This window comes from Cervus canadensis, chromosome 22 (assembly GCF_019320065.1).
Source record: "Cervus canadensis isolate Bull #8, Minnesota chromosome 22, ASM1932006v1, whole genome shotgun sequence".
In the NCBI taxonomy this organism is placed as follows: domain Eukaryota; kingdom Metazoa; phylum Chordata; class Mammalia; order Artiodactyla; family Cervidae; genus Cervus; species Cervus canadensis.
This window is the reverse complement of record NC_057407.1, coordinates 21,375,031-21,402,618: the sequence shown is the minus strand read 5'-3', so window position 1 is coordinate 21,402,618 and position 27,588 is coordinate 21,375,031. Positions and strand designations below refer to the sequence as shown.

The window sequence follows — 27,588 nt, the reverse complement described above, 5'->3', positions numbered from 1 at the left end:
TATATATTTTTTTTTAATTTTAAAAGTGTATTCATTCCAGCTGTATGGCATAGATTCTGAGTCAGTAAATTTAAGATAAAACTCAAGCATCTGTTTTTTTAAACAAGTCCAAGGGTTCAGCCCAATCATGAATCACTGACTTAGAGCAGTATTTTCTGCACTGTGGATCATTTTGCCCACCCAGAGTTTATTTGGAAATGATTTGGAGACATTTTTGACAGTCACACCTCTGGGGTTGTGGGAAGGGTGCTACTAAGATCTGATGGTAGATGGTCGACATGACACTGCACCAGAAAATCCCCACAACAGAGAATTATCTGACCCCAAATTTCAACACTAGTAAGGTTGGTAAGTCCTGATTTAGTCAAAAAGACATGTTTAGTTGTATTATTTCTAGTAATAACCTTTCCATCTTGTGGCCAACAAAACTACTTTATAACCTTTCTATTTATATATATATAGCAAGCATACAAAGAGACAGGAGAAGGTACTATTATTTCCATTTTTAAGATAGGAACCTAAGGTCCAAAAAGAGCTTGCCCAAGACCCCCAAGTCCCAGGGACCCCATCTCTTGAAACTGTGGCTTTCCCACCACTGCCACCGTCCACCACCACCACCCTGAGAGCAGCCGTATTCTCTCTCTTACTCACCGTTGTGTCCATGAACTCTCAGTAACTGTGTGTTAAATAGGTATTGATGAATCCCTAGCCTGTCTCATGGGCCTTGTCAAAGATTTTTAAAAAGGATTTTGTAATTTCCAATGCTAACTCAAAAATAGTAATTAAATCCTTTAAATGTCTCACTATGGATTTTTGCAACTGTCACCTTATTTTTTTTTTTTCAGAAGCCTTGAATATATAGTATTCTGGTTAATTTAATGAGGAAAGAATTGTTTGGGTCCATTTGGCTCTTCAGCTTTTCAGTTATTTTGAAGATTTATTAGAAAACCTTTTCTCTTTCAACCCCTACTTTGGATAGACTTTCTAAAATGTCTTAGGTCTATTTTCTGCCTTACTGAGCATTTGAAACCAGATCTAATTCTCTGGGTCACCATCTTTCAGGGCTCTGGCTTTACCCTGCTTAACCCCAAGTGACACTTTCTAGTCATGAAGGTGTAGAGAGAGAGAGTTATCCAGTATTGCTAATAGCTTCCCCAACTCCAAATACAGTGCTCTTCCTGTCATACCCCATGCCTTAGGAAGATGGGGCTGAAATGTTTATCAGCCCGAAATGCATTCTGAAAGCTGCTTTTATGACTCAGTCCCAAAGAGGACTTGCGAAGGGAGGGAAGAGAATTGCTTTCTAGGTGCAAACAGGGAGGAAGCATCCCAATAATTGACAATTTTAATAATAATGATAATATTTATTTAGTCTTTCTTTTATGTATATCTCTTGACTGTTCATTGACGGTAACCACATCATCTCATTAAAAGTGTTATTTCTTGTAAGTCCTTTTTGCAGCCCTAGAAAGTAAATACATAATGAACCCCACTTTACAGCTACTGAGGCTGATGGAAGCCAATATTTATGGGGTACCATCTATGTACCAGGGTATAGTTCTAGGAAGTTAATGTAATCATTTGTGTAACTCTCATAACTTTCTTGTGAAGTGGGTTTTTACAAAGAAGTTGAGTCACTGAGAGGTGAATTGACTTCAGTAAATTCAGAAGCCAGGGAAGTGATCAGTCCTAGATCAAAGTCCTTTCTTTACAATGCAAAGTAGACACCTAACCATGATATCTTTCAGAAAAAAAAACTATAGTCTTCAAATATGCACCCTCAAATTCCCATCCAGTGAGAGCTCTGCTTCCCACATTCATCCGCCACGCATATAACAGTAACTCAGTCATTATTTCCTGCTTGCTACCACAGCAGTACTCAACACAGAAATTGCAGTTGTGACCCCAAGTAGAAAGTAGCTTGTTAGTCACGGCTTGTCCACTAACAATGATGGGAGTTGCATAGCTAATCAGACAGACTCTTTAATGAAAACTCAACCCAGCCTCTTCCTGAATGTGAGGATTTTGTCATCAAGCTGGAGTTCCACCTGTACCAGCAGATCTAGACCTAAAAGTGGGAGAACCCAGAAAGCTCTACTGTACCCACTTTAGGGTGAAACCCCATCCTCAGCAGAGAGGGACCGCAGCACAGTGGGAAGCTTGCATGCCATATGTGCTGCAAAAGCCACTTCTACCTAGGCTTTCAGCTTTCAGTCTATATTTCCCTCTGGGTGCTGTCTAAGATCCTTTATCCCATAAGAATAAAGTTTTGTGGTTTATTTGAGGCCAGGGGGATGATGGTAACACAATACCATTACATCCCAGACAGTTGATAAATGGTTTAGGGTAGCAGCTTAAGTTCCTTAAGCAAACCTTGACACAAGTGGTATAATTCAGCAACAATGCCCCAGAGTCTCCTACGAGGCCCCATGGACTCCTATAACCTGCCCACATAGCTGCGTTGTCAATGGCACTATGAAGTTTCACAGATCAGCAGGGCTTTACGTGAGGGGGAAAGTAATCCAGAATTACAGAATAACACGGTTATACAATCCATTCGTAACACAAATGCAGTTGCAACTAAATCATTATGTGGTCATTATCCAACAATGCATAAGATGTCAGCAATGTGAAAGTTTGCGATCGGGTTTCACCAAAGTCCTTCCTTGACTTATTTCCAGCCAAAGATTATAATAAACAATCTGACAGGGTGATAAAAGAGGAAGGAAGAAGGGAAGGGAAGGAAGGAAGGAGGGAGAGAGGGAGGGAAGAAGGAATTGTGTGTGTGTGTGTGTGTTTGTGTGTGCTGAAGCCTTAAAGAGCTTACCAGATAGATCGTCAGCTGTCAGCCAACCCTTGAAAGTAGCAAATCCCTTGGCCACTGGAAAGTTGTCTCTCCACATTGTTTCTAAAGAGTTTGTTTATTGAAAATATGTCTGCTTTGGGCATTCAGCTTCCTAAGTGAGTGCAGGCTCACGGGTGGCAGCAAGGTCAGCAGTGGGACACTGTTCACTAAAGCTCACTTCTGTCTGTGGTTTCTGGAAGTCACCAGCTAGTGGTGACCACCGCACGGGAGGACGTGGATACAGACGTGCTCGGGTCCTCTTAAAGCCTCCCCACTTGGCTTACAGAGAACTAGAGACATGAAGGCCTGATGGCCCGTGCTGGTGCACATTAGAAATAAATCTGGGCACTCAGCTTAAAAAACTCATGAACGGCAAGATGCACAAAGATGAGTGATTCTGCGTTTAGCTCAGCTTTTGTAAGCCTGGCCAGGCAAGGGGGTTTATTACAAGAAGTATGTAAATAATGCAACCTGCTTTACAAAGGAAAACAGAATGAAATTAATCCGAGACATCCGTGGAGTGATACTATTTTCTGCCCTCAGCTTTTCTTTTTATAACTTGAGACACACAGCCTAACAGTCCAGCGCAAACAATATCATGCTCAAAAAAAAAAAAAAAAAACACCCAGACCCAGGGCATCCTTCAGTCCTTAGGATAGAACTTGGAATCAAGTCTTCAGCCTGTCACACAGTATTATTATTAAATCTATAATGTGATCACAGCCAAATCTTTGGCTTGGGCACAATCCCCCCATTCTCCCTCCTTTTTGGGGGGAAAAGGGGGGAAGCATTGGGAGGGGCCAAGGAACCAAGCCAATCAAAGTTAAAATAAAGTCTCTTTCTAGCAAGACTACTGTCTATAACATGTTGTTCCTTATAGAAAGTGGGATATGGTGGCATTTGCTTGATTAACTTGCTCGACAAAAGTGACAGCTGCCGTGGGCGCCTGCGGATAAGCTGCGCGGCGCGGTTCCGCCTTTGTACATCTGTCAGCAGAGAGGGAAGAATAAAGAGTGAAAAGAGACAAATTGGTCCCAAAAGACACTCCATTCAACTTAGGAGGTTTGCCCCATTCAGGCACTCGCTGTGCGCCTCAAGTACTGAGAGCTTATTCAATTTCATTCACTCTTTCGAATGAACCCACAAGTGTTTAATTTCTTATTCTGTCGCCTCAAAAAAAAAGGAAGGGGGGGTGGAGAAGGGGGAGGGAGCCTTGTGGACGGAAAGCATTAATGGCAAGGCAGAGGGATTCAGCCTGCACATATTAACTCATGGCTAATTTACGGTTTAACTCTCTGCGCTCAGGTCCTAGACCCATCTGAATGCTGCGGCAGGGCACCTGATGCAGCTTTCCTGTCTCCCGGCTGGTGGATCCAAGACCATCCGTGGACAGTGAGGGCACCCAGCAGGCTCAGGTGCATGTCCCGAGTAAGGACGGTGGTCTGAGGTTCATGCCCTTTGCAGAGATGAGGTGGCGAGCTCCCGAGAAGGAGGTTTGGGTTAGTGATCTGGCAAATGTAAAGTTTTTTTTTTCTTTTTTCTTCCCTCCCAGAAAGGTAAAAAAAAAAAAAAAAAGAAGAAGAGTCACACTGAGTGAGAAGTAGTAAGTAGGGAATATGGTTTACAGAGATTAAAAATAAAGCAAGAGGAAAGGGCGCCTTTGGGAAGCAGAGCCCAGCTGTACATGGTGAAAACACATGTTAACTTTTTAAAAAGCAGCACTTCGATTTTCTCTTCTTCATCTCTGAGCCCCAGGCCTCAGAACTTGCCTTCTGATCTTCTTTATGTAGGGGCAATCACCACGTACCCCTAAGTGTTTCCTCCTCAGAGTTTGAGAAGTCTTCCTCAGCGCCCCCGCCGTCTTTTCTCCTACATTCTCATGCCACTGACTTGTCTTTGAAACCTGGCGTTTTTGAACCAGCATTCGAGTATTGTTCCGTGGACAGCTTCTTGGAAATCAGTGCCGTCTCTGGTCCTGAAAAGATGGTACCCTTTCCTTATGGGAAACTATTCCCCATAGAGCCCAGGTTCCCGAGGACTGACATTGATGTAATTTTAAAACTGCTTAGAGAACTTTGGAAAAGGGTCCTGGACCCATAGATATAGTTGTTGGCTTTATTGTCTTAGAATCCTTGGGGCTCTGAACTCTGCCTCCTGAATGGTATATAAGTACCCAATCATCTTCTGCTTGGAAACCTACTGTGTGGTTGGACCAACAGCATCCCGTTTGTCTGTTTACCTGAATGTTTTCTGTGGAATAACAGATTATGTGAAGGTGCAGATCATGGGTTTTGGTGGTGGTGGTTTTTAATATTGAGAGTAGGGGCTAAAGCAACCTCAGCCCAGAAAAAGAACTCCCTGAAGTCAATATGAATTTTCCCACATAAGAACTTCAACTTTTGACTCACAAAACTCTCATGAGTCATGACTCTATAGACAAAGTTGAATATGTGCGAATTATGAAATTAGCCCCTTAATGTGATTAACCAACCCTGTTTTAAAAAGACAGAGTTGGCATTCCACTTTATCTTTCCGTTCGGTACATAAGTTACAATCCTTATTTTAGAGTATGATTTCTATAATCATTTCTATATGGTATGCAGATTTCTTATTCAGTTGCTTACGTCAATCTGCTTGTGAATTAATGCAGTTAACTCTCGATGCACTTCCCGTACCTATGAAGCAGTTGGGGGCGGGCAGATGCTGTTCGTGAACAATCTGATTTCCGCTCCTGGGATGAATCTCTCTCCTCCCTCTGAGGTCCTTGTATGCGTCCCAGAGAGCAGTTTTCAGATAAAGTATTCACCCTTCTCACATGGATAATAGGTTGGTAGGATGTCCCACCAAAACTAGAGTTTCTTTTTTGACATAATTGAGCTTGAAGTGATTGAGATGACTTGAAAGTGTGAATTTGGATTGTAACTATACATTTTCTCAAAACAGTAGGTTCCTTTGAGAGGACAGAGGCTCAAGGCATGGGGGTCCATTTTCTCATGCCCAGGGAGGCCCAGGACTAAATCCCCAACATCTCCAGAGAAAAATAGGCCCCAGAAAAAGGTATTGTGAGCCGGGGTGAGTTTGTTAATGTCCAAACTGCGCACCTGCCCTGGGCAGCCCGGGCGGCAGCCCAGGCCTGGCTAGAAGCTGGATGGGGATTAATCGCGTTTGGCTCATTATTTACGTCTCTTGGAGAAAGACAGAGCCTGAGAAAGTCCAGGTACCTGAGAGAGCTTTTTCCTTTTCTCTTAAGTATCCCGGATTGCAGAACGTTAGGTATCAGCTTCTGACATTTGCTAAAGAACTTGTCTAGTTAACAAAAGTCCAAAACACAAGCATGTTCAGATTTGCAGTGATAGGTCCCGTTGGCCAGCCAGGGGGTGTTAGGACAGCTGGTGTTGGGCCCATGTTCCATCTTCCATTCAGGGCTTGACCTCTAGTTACATTTTTATTCAATTACTTAGGTGTCCAGCAGTTTTAGAAATCACCTTGTGTACAGGAAAGCACAGATCTAATTTTGATACCTAAATTGGATTCTTTTTTCCAGGACAGCAGGGCATTGGAGGCTAATCAAAAGAGATAGAGGAGAGAGGTCTATTTTGCTATTTGAGTACCTTAAATTCAGAGGTAGAAGGATTTTGCAGGGAGTCATGCCGCACTCATTTAACTTGATTTTAAATAGGGCCTTGAGTTATAGGGGAAAATATATATATATATATATATATATATATATATATATATATGGAGCATACATGCTTCAGGATCTCTGGAAACAGGAAAAATAGAATGAACGTTAAAAGCCAGCTTATTACATATGGATTATATTTCCTTTTCTCCCTCTTTCATGAAGTATGAATTCATATCTGTATGATGCTATAGAAGTGTAAAATGGAATTTAAAAAGTAACTGTTTCTTGAGGTTGTTAGAATTAAATGAGTTTAACCCATATAAACTGCTTAGAATAGTGCCTGACACATAAAAAGTGCTCACTAAATGTTTGCTCTTGTTATTTTTACTACTATTATTGTTCATTATTATTAGCTATGTCATTATAGAATTTTTTTCCATAGCAGATTCAGTGGAACGTTAGTACCCTGAAAGCTATTACTAGGTGGCTCATGGAGAGTGACCCTTCAGTCAAATACATTTGGAAAATAGGAAGCAAAGTTCAGTGGGTTTCTTTACTGCAGGACTTTTCAGCGCATTTAATGTGTTAGTGCAACCCTGTGGCTCTGAATCACCAGTAGTATTCAGACCTAGTATACAGTATGCATATGTGCATCACAAACACATTCACAGGCCAGGTAAAATTGAAAAGCTTGAAAATGTTATGCTAGTATCACTTGTATTTCTTTTTAAAAGCTTGTGATGAAATTCCTCTGGCTAGTCGTTTTGTCTTGTCTGCATTTGGCCCCATGGATGGGATAAAACAGCCAACGTTCCCCATTAAGAGTCTCCCACTTTTCCCCCTCCCAAGGAGGCCCAAGGGGCAACGCGACTATCATGCAGCTGGGAGGTTGCTGGTCTTTACTGGGCATTGTCCTCTGTCTTCATAGAGGTTTTTAAAGACATCCCACAGCCTCCAATCCATAAACTTCAAAACCACCTTGGATTCAAAAGGTGAAAAGGCCTTACTCAAAATCTCAAAACAAGTTCTGATCTTGGACAAAGAGAGGAGTAGCCTCCCTCTGGAGCTTTCCAGTCCAAGTATATGTCACCGTTTAAATAAATAAAAAGACACAAACTCTTTGGATTAGTTCAGCTGGGCTGGGAGCCTTGAGATAAGAGGTCACTGGTGTGAGTTACTATGGTAATTGAGTAGTATCAGCACTAGTTTTGCTCTCATGAGCATTAAAGCACATAATAATAGGCAAACAACAGTGGTTAAAGCAAGCAGGTAGGATTACTATGTTCTTTTGTCAGAAGTATATAATGTCTTGTAGTCAGTTTTAAAGACTTCTCAACCCTCAAATCCACCCCACCGTCACCTGCTGAGTAATTTTGTATGCTTAATCTCCTGCCCTCAACTCCCAGATCTCTGCTAATTTGAGGCAAATGGGTATTTCTGACATTAAATAGGGCAGCCAGGAAGCTCTGACCTAGAAAACCCGCATTCTGAAGCACCAAGAAAAAAATATATTCTTTCACCAATTTTGTTCAGTCTCTTTTAAATGACGAGGTGGGGAGGGGGCGGGGAATAGCTTTCACTGCAATGGGAGGTTGCAGCCGCCCAAGGATGGGGTTTTTGCAGAAACAGGAAAAAAAAAAAAGAAAAAAGAAAGAGAAACTTGCAGAGCATCTCCACTCCCAACTTCCCCCATAAAACTTGTCACTTCGCATTGCCATCCGCTACCCCAACAATAATCACTCCGTGCCTATTGCTAATTGCAAGCACAGCTGAGGCCCAGCGGGGGGCCCTTGCACAGTCTCAGGCCTTTATACGAGGCTCAATCTGTTGTATGGCACTTGTTCACACACAAAAAAACTACCAGCAAAGGCAGAAAGAGGCAGAGTCACAGGTTTCTTGTAATCCCTCCGCCTCCCCGCTGACAGCCCAGCCCTAGAAGCATTCCTGGTTTTGTCCTCCGCTTTACAAAATCTGAAGTGACCTTAAGCTACGAGCATGTCAGCTTTTGAATGTTGAGTTGCCGGCTTCTTCAGGTGCATTAAGGAGCAAGGGGGGTGGTGGGGGCCTACATCTGGCTTCTGCGTGTCTGTTTGCAGCACCCCTGGGGCGAGCTGTGGCTTCCTGTAACATGTAAAATATGAGTGTGAACTCAGGGTTCATGGCAAGGAACAGGAGGTCATGCCTCCATTCAGTTCTAAGTAAAGAAGCTGGGAGTTTGCAGATGTTTTTCTGTACGTGTAATGACACCACCCCCCTCCCCAGCCAGCGAGCACCCGAGCGCCGTTTTTTGATAAAATGTGCCACAATCAGTGTGCTACTTGCAGATTTATTCATATCAATTTTTGCAATTTATATATTCAGAGACAAGATTGCTATTTCGGCAACTTTATGTTGGATGTCGTACGTTTGCATCTACAGAAAGAGGGAATGAAGTATGGGGTGGGGAGGGTGGGCAGAGAAAGAAAAGAAATTAAGTCTGTTCCTCGGGCCACCAGCTGGGGTGTTGTCAAGGAGACAAAGCGTCCAACGGGAGGGTCTGTGTCCCCCTTTTGCCCAGCGGTCACTTCCTGCCCAGGCTTGGAGGTGGGAAATCTGTAGATTCTGGCCCAGAAGAAGGTCCTGGAATGGCTACAGTGACGAGGAGTCAGCTTGCGGATTTGGAAGCGAAAGTCCCCCTCCGTAGATGAGGCCCAGGCCACCCAAAGAAAGGCCTTCCCATCCTCCTTCAGGGTCAAGGACTGGCCCAAGGAGGTCTTTGGCATGGGCCTCCAGTGGGCCTGGTAGGGGGCACCCAACCCTTCCTGTGCACCTCACCACCCTCTAAGATGAGGAGGGAATTAAGCCTCCTGTGAGATTCCCACTTACAGAAATTTCTGTTTCCAGCCCAAAGCCTCATACTGTATTTTCAGCGAAGGAAGACATTGGTCGAGCAAACATGGAGATTAATCCTCCTTAGCCTGGGGAATAAATGTTCCTCAGTGGGGCAGTGTTAATTGCCGAGCTGGGTACAAAGATCATTTTGAGGCATTTAAGAAATACATGATTTTTATTAGTATAACTGTTCCATGTAGGAGTTATTTTTCAGCAAAGGGCAAAAGCTTTGCCTGCCTCGCATTATTAGCCTAATTCTACTTAATTGTTTCCTAAAATAAGGGCTTCCTAAACACACATTCCAAACCTTAATAAGTCTGTTATGGGGTGGGGGGGCTTGATTCTGAATGGTGGAGCCGCTGACCTTTTGGGCAGAGGGAACTGGGGTCTCGGGGCTGAGCGCTGCTTGATCAAATCTGTACGGGGAACATCGGGGCGGAGAGCAGGAAGGGGACGGGGGAGTCTCCGTGAAAACATATGAGGTGATGTGTCACGCGGTGTGAAAAATGCATCCTTTCTGGCTGTTTGGACCCAATCCTCTATGAGGATTCTCAGTTCTCATCTCTGGGCTTCATTTAATTCTCTTTCACAGATTTAGAAATGTTGGCCCCGTGGCATGTTTTAAATAAACCCAATAAGTGACTGAGCAAATGCTACCAGATATGTTCTTTGTTCTGCACAGTCGCAGAACTCGGCCTTGAGAAATCATCTCCTCCCGGCCCCCGTTCCTCATGCACATCATTTTTTGGCTTTTTGTGAAACACGATTGGGTGTTCCAGATTAGAACATGTACACTGCTACCTGGCCATGCTTTCTTTTTTTTTTTTTTTTTTTTTAATTTTTTTATTAGTTGGAGGCTAATTACTTCACAACATTTCAGTGGGTTTTGTCATACATTGATATGAATCAGCCATAGATTTACACTTATTCCCCATCCCGATCCCCCCTCCCATCTCCCTCTCCACCCGATTCCTCTGGGTCTTCCCAGTGCACCAGGCCCAAGCACTTGTCTCATGCATCCCACCTGGGCTGGTGATCTGTTTCACCATAGATAGTATACATGCTGTTCTTTTGAAACATCCCACCCTCACCTTCTCCCACAGAGTTCAAAAGTCTGTTCTGTATTTCTGTGTCTCTTTTTCTGTTTTGCATATAGGGTTATCGTTACCATCTTTCTAAATTCCATATATATGTGTTAGTATGCTGTAATGTTCTTTATCTTTCTGGCTTACTTCACTCTGTATTTCAATCGGGGGAGCGATTCTGCATTTCCCATCTTTTTGTTTTGCTTTTGGTAAAAACAAGCATAATGTAAAATTGATCAGGTTAACCATTTCAAATGGTACAGTTCAGTGGTGGTAAGTGCATTCACACTGTTATGCAGCCAATTTCTGGAACTCTTTTAAGGCTTGCAAAACTGAAAGTCTATAGCCATTCAACAGTAACTCCCCATTTTCCCCCTCCCCAGCCCCCTGGCAACCACATTCATACATTGTTCTATGAATTTGACTATTCTAGATACCTTTTGGAAGTGGAATCATAGTATTTGTCTTTTTTTTCACTGACTTATTTAGCACAGTATCCTCAAGGTTTCTCCATGTTATAGCATTTGACAGGATTTCCTTCCTTTTTGAGATTAAATACTGTTCCATCATGTATAGATACCACCTTTTGTTTATTCATCCTTCTATCCGTAGCCACTTGGGTTGCTTCTGCCTTTTGGCTATTGCAAATAATGCTGCTCCGAACATAGGTGTGCAAATATCTCTTCAAGATCCTGCTTTCCATTTCTTTGCATCTGTGGAATTGCTGGATCTCCCATCTTTTTATAATAGCATGTACTCAGGTTGTGGAAATGGTGGAAGAGTGGTATCCAAATGTAAGTTGAAATTGCATTGACAGTAGAAAATTCACTTTAGTGCCTCCCTTCTGTGCCTTTCTGTCTTTAGGTAAATATCTGTGAGTTGATCTTTGAGTTTTTTCATTGAGAGTTGGAAAAGTTTCCAGAAATATCTTAGACGTATTAGGAAAGCAGACCTTTTGAATACTGTCTCAACTCCTTGCAGGTGACTATTCAACCATACTGCGATGTGGGGTTGGGTGGGATACAAGGGCATTTGTTACCTGCTGGATTTCACATAGTCTGATTGACTCAGAAGCGACAAACTCATTTCCCGTATGGCTTTGGGTGTTTGGGACAGCTTGCTGAAATTGTCAACAAGTTTATCAAACCATTAAAAAAAAAAAAAAAAGTATCTTCCAAAGAGAGATCCCTGTATAACCTGTATAAATATAACCTTTGAATTAAACTCTCCTGCTTGATTTGATCCTAGAAAGAACCCTTTGGGACTCTTAACTTTCCTTGTATTTTCTCCCAGGCAACTAGTAGTAATGGTATTGACTTGGTGAAAAGGCTACAGTGCATTTAGTCAAGAGTCCAAGTAGAGTCATTATTTTGAACATCTATTTGAAATGTCATTCCTGAAGACATTGCTTGTTGCACATTTCTCTATATTTCAGGTTTAGACAGGTAAAATTTGGTCTTGAATAGATAACTGCTGATTTTAGTAAAAGAATATTAAGGTGTCATTTAGGCCCTTTTGAAGGAAATTAAACATAAAATTGCTCCCATATGTTAAATTCTATATATGTTCCTATAGAAGAAGCAAAAATTTTTTTAAAGTATCAATTTAAGTCAAAGTTTAAAAAAAATATTTTATTTGCAGTGTCTCTTCCTTGTGAGAAGAAACTAAAGGCAAAAGAATTGCTGGGTCCTCTTCATACCAGGTTGTAGATAGCAAAGGTCTCTGGAACCATGGTTTCAGCAAGTTGCCTCTGACGTCCCCCTCAGTCTGGATTGCATCCGACTTTCAGAGGTTGCTGTCCAGTGTTTAGAACCCTGAAAAGCCACAGCATCAAGACAGCTTTGTAAAGATTTCAAAATGTTTTTTAACCATCCAGAGAATTATCAGTTCAGTCGCTCAGTCATGTCCAACTCTTTGTGACCCCATGGACTGCAGCACACCAGGCTTCCCTGTCCATCACCAACTCCCAGAGCTTGCTCAAACTCATGTCCATTGAGTCAGTGATGCCATCCAACCATCTCATCGTCTGTCATTCCCTTCTCCTCCTGCCTTCAATCTTCCCCAGCATCAGGGTCTTTTCCAGTGAGTCAGTTCTTTGCATCAGGTGGCCAAAATATTAAAGATTTAAAAAAAAAAAAAAAACACTTCAACTTAAAAAAGAACACTTGGGACAGCCTAGAATGTCACCCTGATTATCTATACCCTCTGATTGTGGTATCTTTGTGCTTTTATCTGGGCGTCCTGAAGCTGTGACTGGAAATACCCACTTCTAGAAGCAGTTGTTTTGGTGAATCAAATCCTGAATTACAGTGTCACTCAAGTAAGGCAAAAGATTGCATCTTTCAACTACATACCATTTTTTTTTAAGTACTCAAATGATACACCCTCTTAGCGAAGCATATCAGCTCCCTTTGGGGGCTCTGACAAATCCTGAAACTTGTGTGCAGTCTTTTAGTGTTCACTGACTTGGCACAGATGTCTTGAACATGCCAAGCCTTTGTCACATCCTCTCTGAATCTGGAGTAGAACATCAAATACAACCAGATCCTTAGCCATGAGAAACCCATGAGGCTGTGGAATTTTGGCCCAGGTCAACAAAGCTTTGGAGACTTTGGTAGGAGTGTGGAGGAAACCTTAATGAAGCTTTTCACATGCTCTTAAATTACCCAAATTGTAAGAAAGAAATATGCATTGAAAGCTTCGAATGTAAAATATTTCATTACAGTATTTCAATGCAGCCATTTAAATAGGTTGCAGGTTTCCTTTCTGCTAATAATAATCCACTTTTGTCACAAAAAGCAGCATGAGGAACATAGTCACATGGGTGTGGTCCAAGTATTATCTTCCTCTTTGACACTTTGCCAACATATAAAATGTCCTTTCTTCATTAGACAGTCTAGGCAAGGTGCTGAGGCAGTTTCTCTGATGTCTGGCTGTGTTGCATTGGAGAAAGGGTACTTTCCAAAGAAAAGATAAAAATCTTCCAGGTTTCACTGTGTTTCCTCAGTTCAGAAATACAGGTTGCTTATCAAGAAGTTATAAATTACCTGTTTGCTCAGGTCTTATTCGAAGAATGGGAACTGCTCAGAAAGCTTTGCACAACCCTGACTAGCTAGCACTTAGGAACGTACTATTAATATTTCTTATTCATGGAATAAGGTAGAACAGCAGGGCTAGATAGTAACAGCTAACACTTAGTATGTGCCTGGGGCTGTTGTCAGCATGCCACATGTATTAACTCATTTAATCCCCACAGCAACCCTAAGTGGTTTTTCTCGTCATCCCCATTTAGCAGATAAGAAAACTGAGGCACAGGGATGAAAAGGAATTTATCAGGATTCAAACACAGGACAGCCTGATTCAAGTCCAGTCTCTTAAGCTGTACTGCGTTTCAGCCTCTTGAGGGCCAGGGGCTCCATCTCTTGCCAGCTGGTAGACCACTCTGCTTCTCTGAACTTCAGTTTCATAATCTGTTGAAGTGAGACTATAAATGATAATAAAGACTCAACTGTTCAGACTTTATCCATGAACTGCCCAGACACTTAGCACTTTGCCTCCCTGGCATGAATAGGGTGAACATGCCAGTTTCAAACGAAACATGTATTTGGAAATGAATCACCAGTAGAACTCAGATCATTGTAAATTTTGACTATCATTCATGTGTAGGTTATATAGGACCAAGTCACGGTTTTTAATCAAAGAAGGTGTGTGAAGAGATATGTTCGTGCGTGGTGTGGTTATTGGTCCTTAGGCCAAATACCATAATTTCTGAAAGGGTACATTTTCATGTATTGGGCTAAATATTACCTTCCGTTGTAGGCATGTGCTTGAAATTTGTGTGTAAATGCTTGTTTTGCTAAAAGTGGTACACTATAGTGTGCATGTCATATTTCAATGAAATTTTTCTTTGAAAAAAAAGCATCACAGGAAGAACTTTTTGCACTAGACTATTTTCATTGGATTTAATATTCCGCCCAAAATAATTTGTCTTTCAGCCCTTTCTGATGACATCCTATTTAACTGAACATGAAACTGAATTTTCCCAATACACTCTTCCTCTCCCTGTTCACAGACAGTGTTAAAGCTTATGATGGATACTTTTTCGGAACTGAAATTTTGGTCAGAGTCATAACTTTTGTATCTCCAACACTCTGTTAGGAAAATTCAATCCATTGTGACAGAGGCAGTTTTTCTAGTTGTATTTGTCATTGAAAACTCAAACTGCCCACAGTGAGAGTTTTCTCTTAGTAGCAATTGCTGAGTTACCAACCTAAGAGAAAAGAAGAAGCGATGAGGTAGGACTACAGAGAGAAATTAAAAAAACATTAATGCTAGCTAAGAAATAGCATCCTTCACCCCCATCCAACTTTTTTGAATCATTTCTCTTAAGAGTCAGCAATGATTGTCTCTCATCCGTTATTAGTTCTTTAAGGCTGTTGAGTGTTCTTTTGTTTTTGTGGAAAAACCCCTGACTCCACACACTGTACCTAGCAACTTTCTAGGCTCATAGAAAGTAGAATATTTTCAACAACAGGCCAAGCTTAGACTCTGTGGGAGACCGTTCCAAAAACACTGGAACCCACCCACACACTTCTTCTTTGAGAAGTTCAGAGCTGAATGACTTTGCTGAAAGGGTACCTGGCAAGTAGATCTGTTTCTATATAAACAAGCCATTGGTTTTTAAAATTATGGAGCTAAATGTGACAACTTACATAGGTGTAGTGGTAAATAACCAATTTGAAGCCTGCTCCATTGCTTACCAGTCATCTGAATACAGGCTACTTATTTAACTTACCTATGCCCCTTTTTCTCATCTGTAAAACAGGGTTGTTAATACCATTGATACTTGTTTAAGTGTGTCGTTTTGTTTTATATTTTTTATTTTTATTATTGCTGTATTTACAATGCATATTTATAATACGTATTTATGTATTATGATGTATTTACAATATGTATTTACAATACGGTGTTAATTTCTTCTGTACCGCAAGTGACTCAATTATACACACATTCACGCACATATGCATACATTCTTTTTTATATTCTTTTCTTTTCCATGATGGTTTATCCCAGGACATTGAATATAGTTCCCTGTGCTATCCAGTAGGACCTTGTTGCCCATCCATCCAATAGGTGATAGTTTGCATCTGTTAACCCCAAACTCTCAGTCCATCTCTCCCCTTATTGATACTCTTTAAGAGTTCAGCTGTGTGGTGAAATTACATAATGCTTATAGAATGCTGTGCACATTACTTGTACATTCTGAGGACTCGATGTTCAATGAGTAGGTAACTATATTAATTTTGGGTACTGTGTGTGCGCGTATCTTAGGAATCCTATACAAAATAGCACTTTGTCAAAACTATAGACTCTGCAGTCTTATGGAATGGTATGGTGTGATAGGCAGCTATGTAAGTTAAGCAGATAACGTTAACCCTTGGATTTAGTGAATATGGAAACACTACTGAGCCGTTTTATCTCCTTTTCAGCCTCTCTTCCTTATTTTCATTGCCACTCACGAATGCAATGTGGCTGGCTCTGAAAACGAGTGAGTCTTTAACAGAAAGGTCCCTTTAGGATGTTGAATTAACATCAAGGCGGGGGAGGGTGGAGGATTTAGACCCCTCTAGGTGGCTGTCATGGTTGAGGAATGAAGGCAGCAGCCTTTTATAGCTTTGGCGACACCGCATCCCGCTGATGAGGGACTATCCAAACCCAGCATAGCCACCCAAACATGCTGTCCAGTGAGGTGTGAACTGTCTATCCCATCTCACAATCCTATGGCACTTCCAGAGCATAACATTCCCAGATAAACAGTGAACCCAAGTATAGGGACTGGGGAGAGATGAATGAATCACTTCTCAGTTTCAAAATGTTAACGAGTGATCAAGGTCAATGTCTTAATATGTTTTTAAAAATTGAATGCAAGACATCCATGATGAACAAACTCATATTTGAGTTTGTAGTAACTAAAGGCAGCATCCAGTCCTGCACTTGCAAAATCCTGCCTCACCCTAACCCTAGCTGCAGTGAACCCCCACTTACAGAAGAGATAGGTTATGTGTAACGATTCCTCTGCATGAAGTCAGTGTACTTACTTAGTTGCAGGGCAGAATGTGTGACTTGAGTATATCTGCATATTGATTTTTACTAGAAATGGATCATGAAAATTCTTCTGTATTGTGTATTACTAATAAAAGGATACCTGGTCTGTTTTGGGGAGTAATAGTAACAATCCTGGCTAAACTTTATTGAGTGCTTACTATGTGACAGTCACTCTGCTAGGCACTTTACACAATTACCTCTTTTCACTCTCACAGTAATCCTATGAAGTAGGTACTAATATTAACCCCAAGAGGAGACTAGGGGTCAGAGAGTTAAGTAGCTTAAGAGTTGAGTTTATCCAGCTAATAAGTATCCAACCCAAGCGGAAGGTGTAATTTATCCACATAGGGTTTGCAAAATCACTCATTACTTGTCTGAATCCTTTGAATCCAATATTTAAATCTAGGTCAATATAGTTTCAAATGTGTATAATGCACTCAGGATGGTTTTATAGGTTTGGGTGATGCTCTAACACAAAGCATTTCTACAGTAGGATCGCTTTGTTGAGAGCTAGTCATGTGATGCCAGAGATATTCCAATAGGAATGATCTCGTCCACCACTGCATGGGTTTCTCTGGTCATTTGTTCTTTATTCTTCCTTGTTTTGTGGTATTTCTTGGGTTGAGAAAGAGACAGAAAAAAGAGGAGAGAGATGATGGTAATGGTGATGATGACGACGATGTTACCTGTAATGGTGACAGTTGTTATGGTGTTGATGGTAGTGTTCGTTGTGGTAGCAGCTAACATTTATTGAGGCCTTATTACGTGCCAAGTACTGTGATGTGAGCTTTATTAGCATTAATTCACTTAGCCATCAGAAAGGCCTGTGAAAGAGTGATTAATTCCCATTGGCTGATCAGGAAACTGAGTCTCTGAGAACGTAAGTAACTTGCCCAGGATCACAAACCTAGGTGAAAAGGAGGTCAGGCCTATGACGTTAACAGTTGTGTGGAAGAAAGGAAGGAAGGTGAAAAGAAAAAAGAAAATTAATGGCAAGGTTTTAGATCAGCCTTCCAAGTTTTCTTTTTTTAATTTATTTTTTGCATTCAATTAAAAAATTTTTTTGAAGTGTGGTTGATTTACAACATCATGTTAGTTTCAGCGGTTTAGCTACCCAAGAAGTTCCCAACTCTCCAAGGCTTTACTAGCCTTTCTTCTTTTAGCTTGTAACTGTGAAACCATCACAAAATTATTCCCTAGGGAATGTCCTTTCGTGGTGCCCAGGTAACTGGTGATTTTATTTCTCGAGGGCTTTTTTAGGATTAAATTAACCTTATGTAGGTAGTTTCCAGTTAATATACCTGAACTAAGGCAAGGCATAGTATATGCCATGCCCTCACAATTTTTATTTCTAAGGGTTTAGAGTGTATTTTACCAAAATTTTTGTGGCTATCTCTGGAAAAGGCATATCTGAACCAAAGACAAAACAAAGCAGGCAGAACTTAAAATGTTGTATTAATTTCCTCTTTCAAAGAATCATAACAAATCTGCTATATTAGCATCGATCTCAAATAAAGCAAACCTGATTAATAAGCACTGTAAACTGCATGAGGAAAAGCAGGAACACCCCAGACAACCAGTAATATGCTGATGAAATGCTGTAACAACTGACTTTCTGGAAAGGAGAAGGCCCTAGTTGGTGGCATTTGCCTATTTCCGTAGGGTAAGAACTCCCACTAAGGCCTATTTCTAGCTATCAATGTGATACCCCCCGAATGTAGAGTTGGGAGAGATACACCAGATTAGCTTTCGTGCACTGTTACACCCTCCTAGGTAGCAGTCTTTAGACGATCAGCTTTTTCCTGCCAGTGTCTAGCCCTGCAAAACCACCACTTCCGGACTCACTAGCAGTGTGACTGCGGGCAAGTCACTTCTCCTCTCTGGGCCTTGGTTGCCTCCTCTCCAAGGTGGAGATCAAAGGTGGAAGACCCCTTTCACCCCTTAACGTTTCCAAGTTCTCAAAGGCAGTGACTCCTGCTTCCTCCAACATCCAAGTGCCTGTAAGCGCCTTTCTGGAAAACCAAGTTAGCGCCGCTCTTCATCCAAAAGTGCCTCCAATTTCAGCTCCTGAGCATAAGGTTTGGAAAGGAGTGACTTACTCCCTTTTGCCTCTTGAAATGTGTAGCCAATGGGGCATCATACATTTTTTACACTTCTTTCACGAGATGTGAGATCCAGGAGGAGAAGCATGGATGTTCCAGGGCTTTCTTGTTCTCCTGGGGTGGAAATCTGTGAGTGTGATAAGCTGACGCATCCATCTCCCTTTCAGCAGCACAGAAAGAGTATTGAGAGCAGTCTACCTTTTTCTTGTTCTCGTTTGACTATCCAAAAGCCATTTTTCACAAGAATGGGAATTACTTATATGAAATAGCGGGTGGGGGGCGCTCGTTAGTTTTTTCTTCCCCTGAAAGGTGGCATGTCTCTCAGCAAAGAGAAAAAGGCATGTTGCACAAGGCTTGCTGGCAGCGATAGAAGCCAGCGCCGGTTTGCCTGTTGTCACAGCCAAAGCAAAATGCCACCTCTGCCTAGAAGCCCGAGTGCCACATTCCTCTTTTGTGTCCCTGAGATGAACCCATCATGGGGCCCTGGTCTGGTTGGATTGACTGGGAGGTCACCCAGGTTCCTTCAAGGGTCATTTTCCATCCCCAGGAGGTGGGAGTAGGGGAATTGGGGGACGTTGCTCATGACTCTCAAAATAGACTATTTGAGCCCCCAGACTGCACATCAGATAAAGCCAGTAAATGTGGGCATTTGAGACCTGGGGTAGACACAAGAGGGCCCCCAGTTGCTGAGAGTAAAGCAGGGCTGCACCCATGACCTAGTCATGTTCCTGTCCCAGCCCCTTAACAAACCCAGATGCAGTGACAGCAAGAGCTCCAGGATCCCAAGGCAGGAGGTGCCAAAAAAACCCCAAATAATCACAACCACCACCACCACCCCAAAAAAATGTTTCAGTAAAATGTTTTCACTCCTAGAGGGGAAAACCTGTCCACGCCTGAAGAAGCTTGACCACGGCAAACCATCTCCCGACACGGGGTGAACCGCAGATCTGAAGAAAAAGAACAGCCCCACCCTGCCCACTCTTTGGGGGAGGGACAGAAGGTTCCCCGAAACTGACAGTTTCGCCTCCATGATCTTTAAAAGAGCAGAAATTGGCTGTGAGGCTGCAGCGCTGCCTCGATTGGGGTAGTGTGGTCTCTGTTTGCGGCTGAGCTCCAAGGAGAGCCACAATTGGCTCTGATGAGGAAAGAGCCTCGAAACGGGAGATTGCAGAGAGGGGCCATGGCTGCGACTGTGTCGTTTCTTGCAAGGTGAAACTTGGCAGTTCTACCTTGCAAGTAAAAACCCAAATTAATTTTTTTTTTTTTTTTTAAGAAATTAAGTCAGAAACAAGGCTTCGGAAAAACTGTGAGTGTTAGGCATAAACTGATTTTGGATGATCTTTAGGTGAGAAAGGGTGGAGTTACCATCAGAAACATGTTTTTATTTATGCTTTTCAAATCTCCACTGGTGTGCGTGTGCGTGTGTGTGAATGTGCGTGTCAGTTAGCAGGAGAGTATGCAACGTTTCAATTCTTTAACCACTTTTTTTTTTTTTACATCTTTTCTGTGCACAGTTCATATACTTTCCTATAAATGAATATATAGGTCCATCCACACCTTTTCATTTTATTTGTAAATTGTTTGGTATAAGCGGCAACGCGTAATGAAACCTGGTGAAGTTTAAAAGATTAGATTTTTTTTTCGTACTGACACTTCATAACACTGTTCATATGTCTCCGAGTGAGATTTATGAATATATGAGCAGTGCTGCAAAATTATACCGCACCAGAGACTCTCTTCACCACAGGGGTGGCAGTCTAAAGTGACACAGCTTCAAGCATTTTTCACAGACAAGAAGCAAAATTTAACCCCCTTAAGGGGAAGTATGATTTCAACAGCTTGAAATGAGCTCATTTGTAGATGGTTTTTTTCCCCCCCTCATCTTCCATAATTTTTGGGTGTTAAGATTAAAACAGATTGCACAGTCAATGTAAGGCCACATAAGCTGCCCAGAGTATAATTTGGCCCTTAAAGAGAATCCCTCCTTCATTGTTTTTATTCAGATGCCCCATTAGGGTAAATGAAGGTAAACGTTGCCCTAAATTCCTAAGGCTCTCAGCGTGATTCCCAGAACCATCCTAAGCAGACAGGGTCTGGATTTCTCTACAGGTAAGTAGCCAGTGGCATCAACTGGCTCAGTGGAGTAGTCCCCCATCTTCCCAGACCCCTGAGACAATGGCATTAGGACATACACAGTGACTTATATCTTGGCTGAGTAAAATGAACCAACAGAGCAAAAGATGGTCCTTATGAATTGATTGCATATGAGGTGTGTCGAGTGGAAGAGTTCTGTTTTCAACCCAGAGTCCAAACCACTCTCTTTTCGGCTGACCTGGGACCCTGTGACTTTGTGTCAAATCCCTGTTTGTGATCTCTGTGCTCTCAAATTCTCTTTAACCATTTTGTCTTCCTCTTGGAGCAGAGCAGGGTGCTCACACGTGGCCTGTTCCTTCTCTGCTGTTTAAATGCTCCATGATATGTTGCCTGGAGAACTTTTGTCTCTTTTTTCAGCAATGGTACAACAGCTCCATGAACGTGATCTGTACCTGGCTGACGGACCGGATGGACTTACAGCTTCACATTTATCAGTTGAAAACTCTAATTAGGATGGTCAAGGTAAAAGAAAACATGGTGATTCTCCTTTGCAAACAGCTGGCTGAAATAGATTTCATTGGCAAACTGTAGGACTTCTCTAACACAAAGAATATTAGTTTATGTATGAAACAAGACGATTCTTAAAACAGTATCTCAGGCAAGAAAAACTGATGAAATCATTGTGGGCTGTCTGGTTAATTTATTATTCAGACATCAAAGGGAAATTTAGTAAAAAGGCATTTGATACGTTATCCAGACTGGAAAAATACTTTATGTATTTGCCATGCAAATACACTGCTAGAGCCATTGTGCCCTTTTGCATTAGACTTTCAGAAGCTGGCTTTGGGGTACTGCCGTGCTAATCACCTCCATTATGAATTTCATTTATGGTTTAATTAAATTAAATTTTGCCACAATTAATTTAATAGAAATATTTACCTCCAGCTCCTTCTGAATATGTCCTGTGACCATTATCAGGATGCAAATCAATATTGTTCTCGTAGTTAATTGAAGTAGTTTCTCTTACAATGCGCGTATACAATCAAATGTAAAGGATCACGAAGGTGAGGTAACATACCCTGAACGTAGCTTTTTTTCCCCTGTTCTTGTGTGTGTGCCTTGGACTAATGATAATTATTTCAGCGTGAAATCTCAGTGGTTTACATGAAATAATAAGATCACAGAAGGGGGTAAATACGTTTTTGATCATTTCAGTTTCCATTTGATGCTGCACCGTAGAGGGTTTTAAAAAACATTCGTATGCAAAAATCTCATTCAAAGCACAAAGTCTCTTTAAAAATATTTTAACAATAAAACAGGGCTGAATTTCTATTTCGTAACAGTTTGCCAAAAGTCACCCCCCCTCCCGCCTACCCCATTTCTTAGTCTCTTTCGGATTAGCACCATTTCATTCAAGGTACTCCTCTACCCCAGTGCTGACTTAAAACCAATTACTGTTCCGTGAGTGTAATTAAGGAGAATTATTATCATATGCATTTGATCTCACAAAGAGTCCTCCCAGGGAAGGTTACAGACAATGTACTGCAGCTCCTAAAAAAGAAATGTATGCACTCGGACTATGTACCCAATCTTATTTTCATATTTTTAAATGTAAGTTCCTTAAGGCAACCTCACTAACCATTGCCTGATCCATTGAATTCCATTTTCTGGCTATAAATACTCTTAGGGGAATTTTTTTCTATGTGACCCTTCCTGGGAAGCCATGCATTTTAGTCTGTTACAATATCTTCCCATTACTGATATTTCCAGATTTTTGTTGAGACTGTTGGAATTAGCAATATTTTATTAAGAAAAAAAAAAAAAAGTCAGAGAGGAGGTTGCTTCTTAGCCTCTGCCAAAAACAACACAGACATGAGCCATAGGGAAAGGGACACAGAAACGTCCCTGCCAAAGGAACTCCTTCACTTTTGCCAAAAGTGGGCCCGGCTTAACTACAGCCACAACACAGAGGGATGAAGCAGAATTCACCACCTCTTCGCTAAGTACGTTAACCAGGGGCCGCCTCCTCCTTCCGGCAAACTTCCAATGATAATTGGCTTTTTTTCCCTGCCTCTCCATCCACTCCATTTATTCATCCATTCATTCGTTATCCAGCAAGCATTTATTCATCCATCCAACCTCAAACAAATATTAGTTGAGCCCCTACTTGTGTGTTACACAATGGAGTATTCAAAAAAACAAAAAACAAAAACTCTGTCATTAGACATGCGGAATCTGGTTGAGAAACACACTGCTCTGGAATTTGAATAGAGAGGAGAAAATTTGAATGGTCTCTACCTTTCTTTTCCTCATCATATTCTGGCAACCAATTCTAAATGATTGAAAAGTACAGAAAAACCAAGTAAATTGTCTGGATATCTGGTCTACACCAGACTGGCATTTAATCAACCTCTTACCCATACCCCCTCCAGGTGAAGACACAGTTCTACTAGTTACCTAGCCTTGCAGCTTGAGCCACAGTTAGGGTAACCTTTGAATTTCTTTTAAGTAATTAAGATGTACTTTTTAAGTAGTTAGGATGATCAGATTACTTTTAAGAAAGAAAGAAAGAAAGACAGATAATCATACTGGGACCACAGATAGAACCTGGCAAAGGGAACCCATGGTCATCCTATTTATAATCTTTTGTTACTGGACTTCATTGAGCTGAATAGCATTCACTAGTTAACTCTGCAGTCATGACCACATGTGATTTTCAGGGGTGGCTGACATGGTGAATGACACTAGGACTTCGTCAGATGGACTCTAGAAACCAGAAATCATAATCCAAGTGGTGTTGAAGTACGTCACTGTACCTTCTTTTGACCCCTTAGCATGCTTCCCATATCAAGAGGAGAAACAAACAGCAGAATCAGTAGCTGAAATGATATGCAGTGTGATGAGGAGAGTTGTAGTTAGAGAGGGACCTTCTGCAAAAAAACATGTTTTGCGAAGTAGACAACAGCCAGATGCTTCTGGTCATGTTCAATTAACGCAAAGGGATTCCTAGAAAAACAGTCCCTGGGATACCTCAGGAAATCCAAGAGAAATTGCCTGAAGGAACAAAGAAAGAACTGGTGGTACAGCAATACCAAACCATTGTTCTTGAAAAAGAGCCAAATTTCTTCCCTGAGACCACGAAGTTGTGAACAGAACAGATACACTTCTTTCCCAAGGAGACAAGCCATGAGTCACATGCCTGCAACATACTGATGAGGCATTAACGCTCCATCTTCCCCCTAATTGTGGCTGCCCGTGATCAGTTTCATATACTGATATGCATATGTCTGTCTTGTGAATGAGACAAAAGGATACGCAGTCACAAGCCTCAAAAAATACTGAAGACCAGACTGCAGCAGAAATCACAAAATACCATATCACGCAATCCATTATTTATATGTTATAGCTATTCACACTGTCTATCATATGATACTTTACTAACCTAAGAGAAAGAACCAGACCCAAAAAAAAAAAAAAGGAGAACCAAAACAATGATGGAACATTTCCCTTTATGAAACTGAATAAACAAGCTTATGTTCTTTGCTTTGTCTCATCTAATACAGTTTATCCTGTCACCATTTCTCATTTTCTGTCATTCAACGAATCTCAGTTTTCAGTACAAGTGAAATCTGAGCGTGGTGGCTTTTCATGTGACAGTGCATGCCGCGTGACACTTCGCTGCGGTCACTGTTCTCACCCCACACTCGCCTTGAGCCCCCTCCCACCCCCCATGGAGATGAGATCTCCCTCATCACTGCATCTTTTCCCTCTTTAGAAAACCTATAGAGATTTCCGATTGCAAGGAGTCCTGGACTCAACCTTAAACAGCAAGACCTACGAAACCATCCGGAACCGTCTCACTGTGGAGGAGGCCACAGCGTCTGTGAGCGAGGGTGGGGGCCTGCAGGGGATCAGCATGAAGGACAGCGATGAGGAAGACGAAGAGGACGATTAGAATGCTCAGGCTTAGGGTCCACTAGGACAGAGTCTTGTAATCAATGCATGTCTTTAGTCTGTTAGTTAACCCCATTAGGGAATTTTCTGTCAACTACCATGCCCATGAGATGTGTACCAAGACAGTTGCCATTTTAGGTATGTGGTACCAAGATTAGCAAATGACCTTTCAAATACCATTTTGGAGAATACATAGCTCAATTGCTAGGTGTACCCCTGTCACAGCAGAGTCCAGTGATGCTTCATTAATGTGCTGTGTGTGCACGTTGACAGTAAATGGATATGAGGGCGAGTACGCCAAGTACCTTCTTTATTTCCCGTATGTGGATGCCAGTTATTTAAATGACTACAATAAATGAATTTAAGACACATAGATCTGCTTTGTTTTTTGAAAAACAAAAGGCAAGTCTCCAACAACCAACTTTTGGTTCCTTCTCTTCCCCTGAAACTGAAAAAACGAACCCTTGGCATCCTTGTTAACCCATCCTGTCATTTATCCAGATAATTACAGTTCAGAGCGACTGTCTTCTATCAAAGTTTATCCTATTAAATGTTATGCTTTTATGTTTCGATAACCATGTATGTAAAAAAAAAAAGAAGACCTGAATATTTAAATTATGACCCTAGACTATAAATGTGTTTATATTAAGATATGGATATTTCCTTCAGTAGATTGTAACCATAGTTTAAAATTATTTTGTCCCATGCTGGTTTTTATATCTGTCATGTACATTGCGTTTTGTTCTGTAACTGCATGACCCTGGGGTCCTCTGCAGAGCTCTCTCTTTCCGTGTAAAGTAGTAGATCCATCTTGCTTTTGCCTTATATAAAGCCTACAGTTATGAAAGTGTGGAAAACTGTGGCTTCTCAATAAATAACTATTCAGATGTCCCAAGAGTACTTTTGAGTCTTTTTTTCCCTGCATCTCTTTTGAAAGCCAGAACTAAAACACACAAATCAGGAAGATATGGGCAAGAGGAGGCAAGGGGTCATTTTCACAGAGTGTTCTCAAAACTGCTGGAGTGGGTAGTTTACAAACGCTTGTCTCCATGAGAAACAGTGTAAAATTCCATTAATGCAGACTCCACTAATTCAGAATCTGTGGGCATTTGGACATGTTGGGCTGATTACACTTGCATTATAGGATAAATAAGGGTTTGCTAAGCAAGAGAGTAGTGTAAACGAGAGAAATGTTTCTCCTGTATGAAGAGAAGGCCAACAAACTGTTTTTAAGCACCACTTTAACAGCAGTGTTTGCATTCAAACAAAGCGTGTGCCAATTATATATGATTCTTATATATTTGTTAAAGCATTTTACAAGATTCTCTAAGATACGGAGTACTCATCTTGCTCCCCAGTCTTTGTCAGCCGTGTGATCACCCAAATTTAAAAGACAACCAAACATTTTGGTAGCTTTACCTGTTTTATTTGTGTCTGCCACTAAATCAATCTGACCTTTTCCTTAGGGCTGAGAAAGGTCTTAGAGAAGCAACTATTTTTTCATTAGGACCAAGCAAAATGCTCACCAGTTGGTCTAAACACATCAACCCCTCTAAATATAGCACATCTCACTCTGTTTAATCCTTAAGATCTGCAGGAAGAAATCACCAGTACTTCCTGCCCATGGTACTGAGAATAACTCCCATTTATTGAGCAACTATTTTATACCCATAGTTGCTGTTATTGGGCAACTATTTTGTTATCAAATGTACTCATTTTATACATCCTACATGTCTTAACCACATTCAGATTTCACAACCACCTTACGGAGAGAAGACTGTAATTATGCTCATTCTAGATGAGAATACTGAGATAAGAAAGGATGAGGTAACTTACCCCATGGTGACACAATTCCATGTAGAAACACTCACCTAGAGATACTAGCACACAGCTGTTCAGACAAATGATGAGGATACAGGTGTAAAACATCTCTGATTGCCACCGACTCGATGAACATGAGTTTGAGCAAGCTCCAGGAATTGGTGATGGACAGGGAAGCCTGGCGTGCTGCAGTCCATAGGGTCGCAAAGAGTTGGACACGAATGAGCGACTGAACTGGACTGAGGATGCAGGTGTAAAACATCTCTGATTGCCCAACAGCACCAAGTCAGGGTGGAAGAGTTAGAATGCTGTAATATATTTGTATCATTGACATTTTGAGTTGCAAAACTAAAGTCTGTTTCTCGCAGTGATTAAAAACGACTAAACAGTGCACAAGAGAGCACATGACCCAGTGTATAGGAGATGGAAAGAGGAAGAAGATGCTCAGGAGCCTGCAGGAGTGAGGTAACCAACCCAAAAGGCAGAAAGAGAGGCAAGTTAGAAAAGGCCTTAAAGCAAGGTTGGTTTGTTTTTATTAAGTTTCCTCCAAAAGAAGAATTCACCACAGCATGGCACTGAGGGTCCTATTGGACACCATCCCTCCCCCTAGAAGGAGGGCTGGGGGAAAGAAAATGACATCCGAAGGGCTCAGAAACCAAAAACTGACCAAGTTTACATTCAGATTATCCTGAGCTCAAAACTGGGAAGAAGACCATTTGGGAACCTTGAGCTTTCTTTTTTATTCCTTTGGGATGGAATGTGAAGTTTGCCTCTCCTTTTTCTAAATTAAAATATGATATACCTGCAAAGGTATGCACATCCTAAGCATACAGCTCAGTGATTTGTGAAAGTGAACACATTCTTTGAATCACCACCAGGTCAAGAACTGGCACAGAATGAACACCCCCAGATAGACCCAGGCCCGTGCCCCCTTCCCAGTCTCTCCCCCTCCTTAGGGGTAACCGTTGTCCAAAGGTTACCACTATCCTGGTTTCTAATTGCATCAGTTAAATTAAAACTCTCATGCAGTTAGACTCACAGTGCCTAATCTTTTTGCTCTGTATTATGCTGTTGGTGTAGATGTGC

The 27,588-nt window shown here is 41.5% G+C and overlaps 1 protein-coding gene across 11 annotated transcripts in view; it reads left to right on the top strand.

The window, feature by feature from the left end:
- CADPS (calcium dependent secretion activator) overlaps positions 1-25,572 on the top strand; it is a 469,363-nt gene extending 443,791 nt beyond the window's left edge. For all 11 annotated transcript variants that reach the window (XM_043442949.1, XM_043442944.1, XM_043442951.1 and 8 more), the window contains 2 exons: positions 21,145-21,249; positions 24,503-25,572. In XM_043442949.1, the coding sequence (XP_043298884.1) occupies positions 21,145-21,249; positions 24,503-24,682 (285 nt within the window). In that variant the 3' untranslated portion in view covers positions 24,683-25,572. The remainder of the gene's footprint in view (positions 1-21,144; positions 21,250-24,502) is intronic.
- Positions 25,573-27,588: the final 2,016 nt, after the last annotated feature.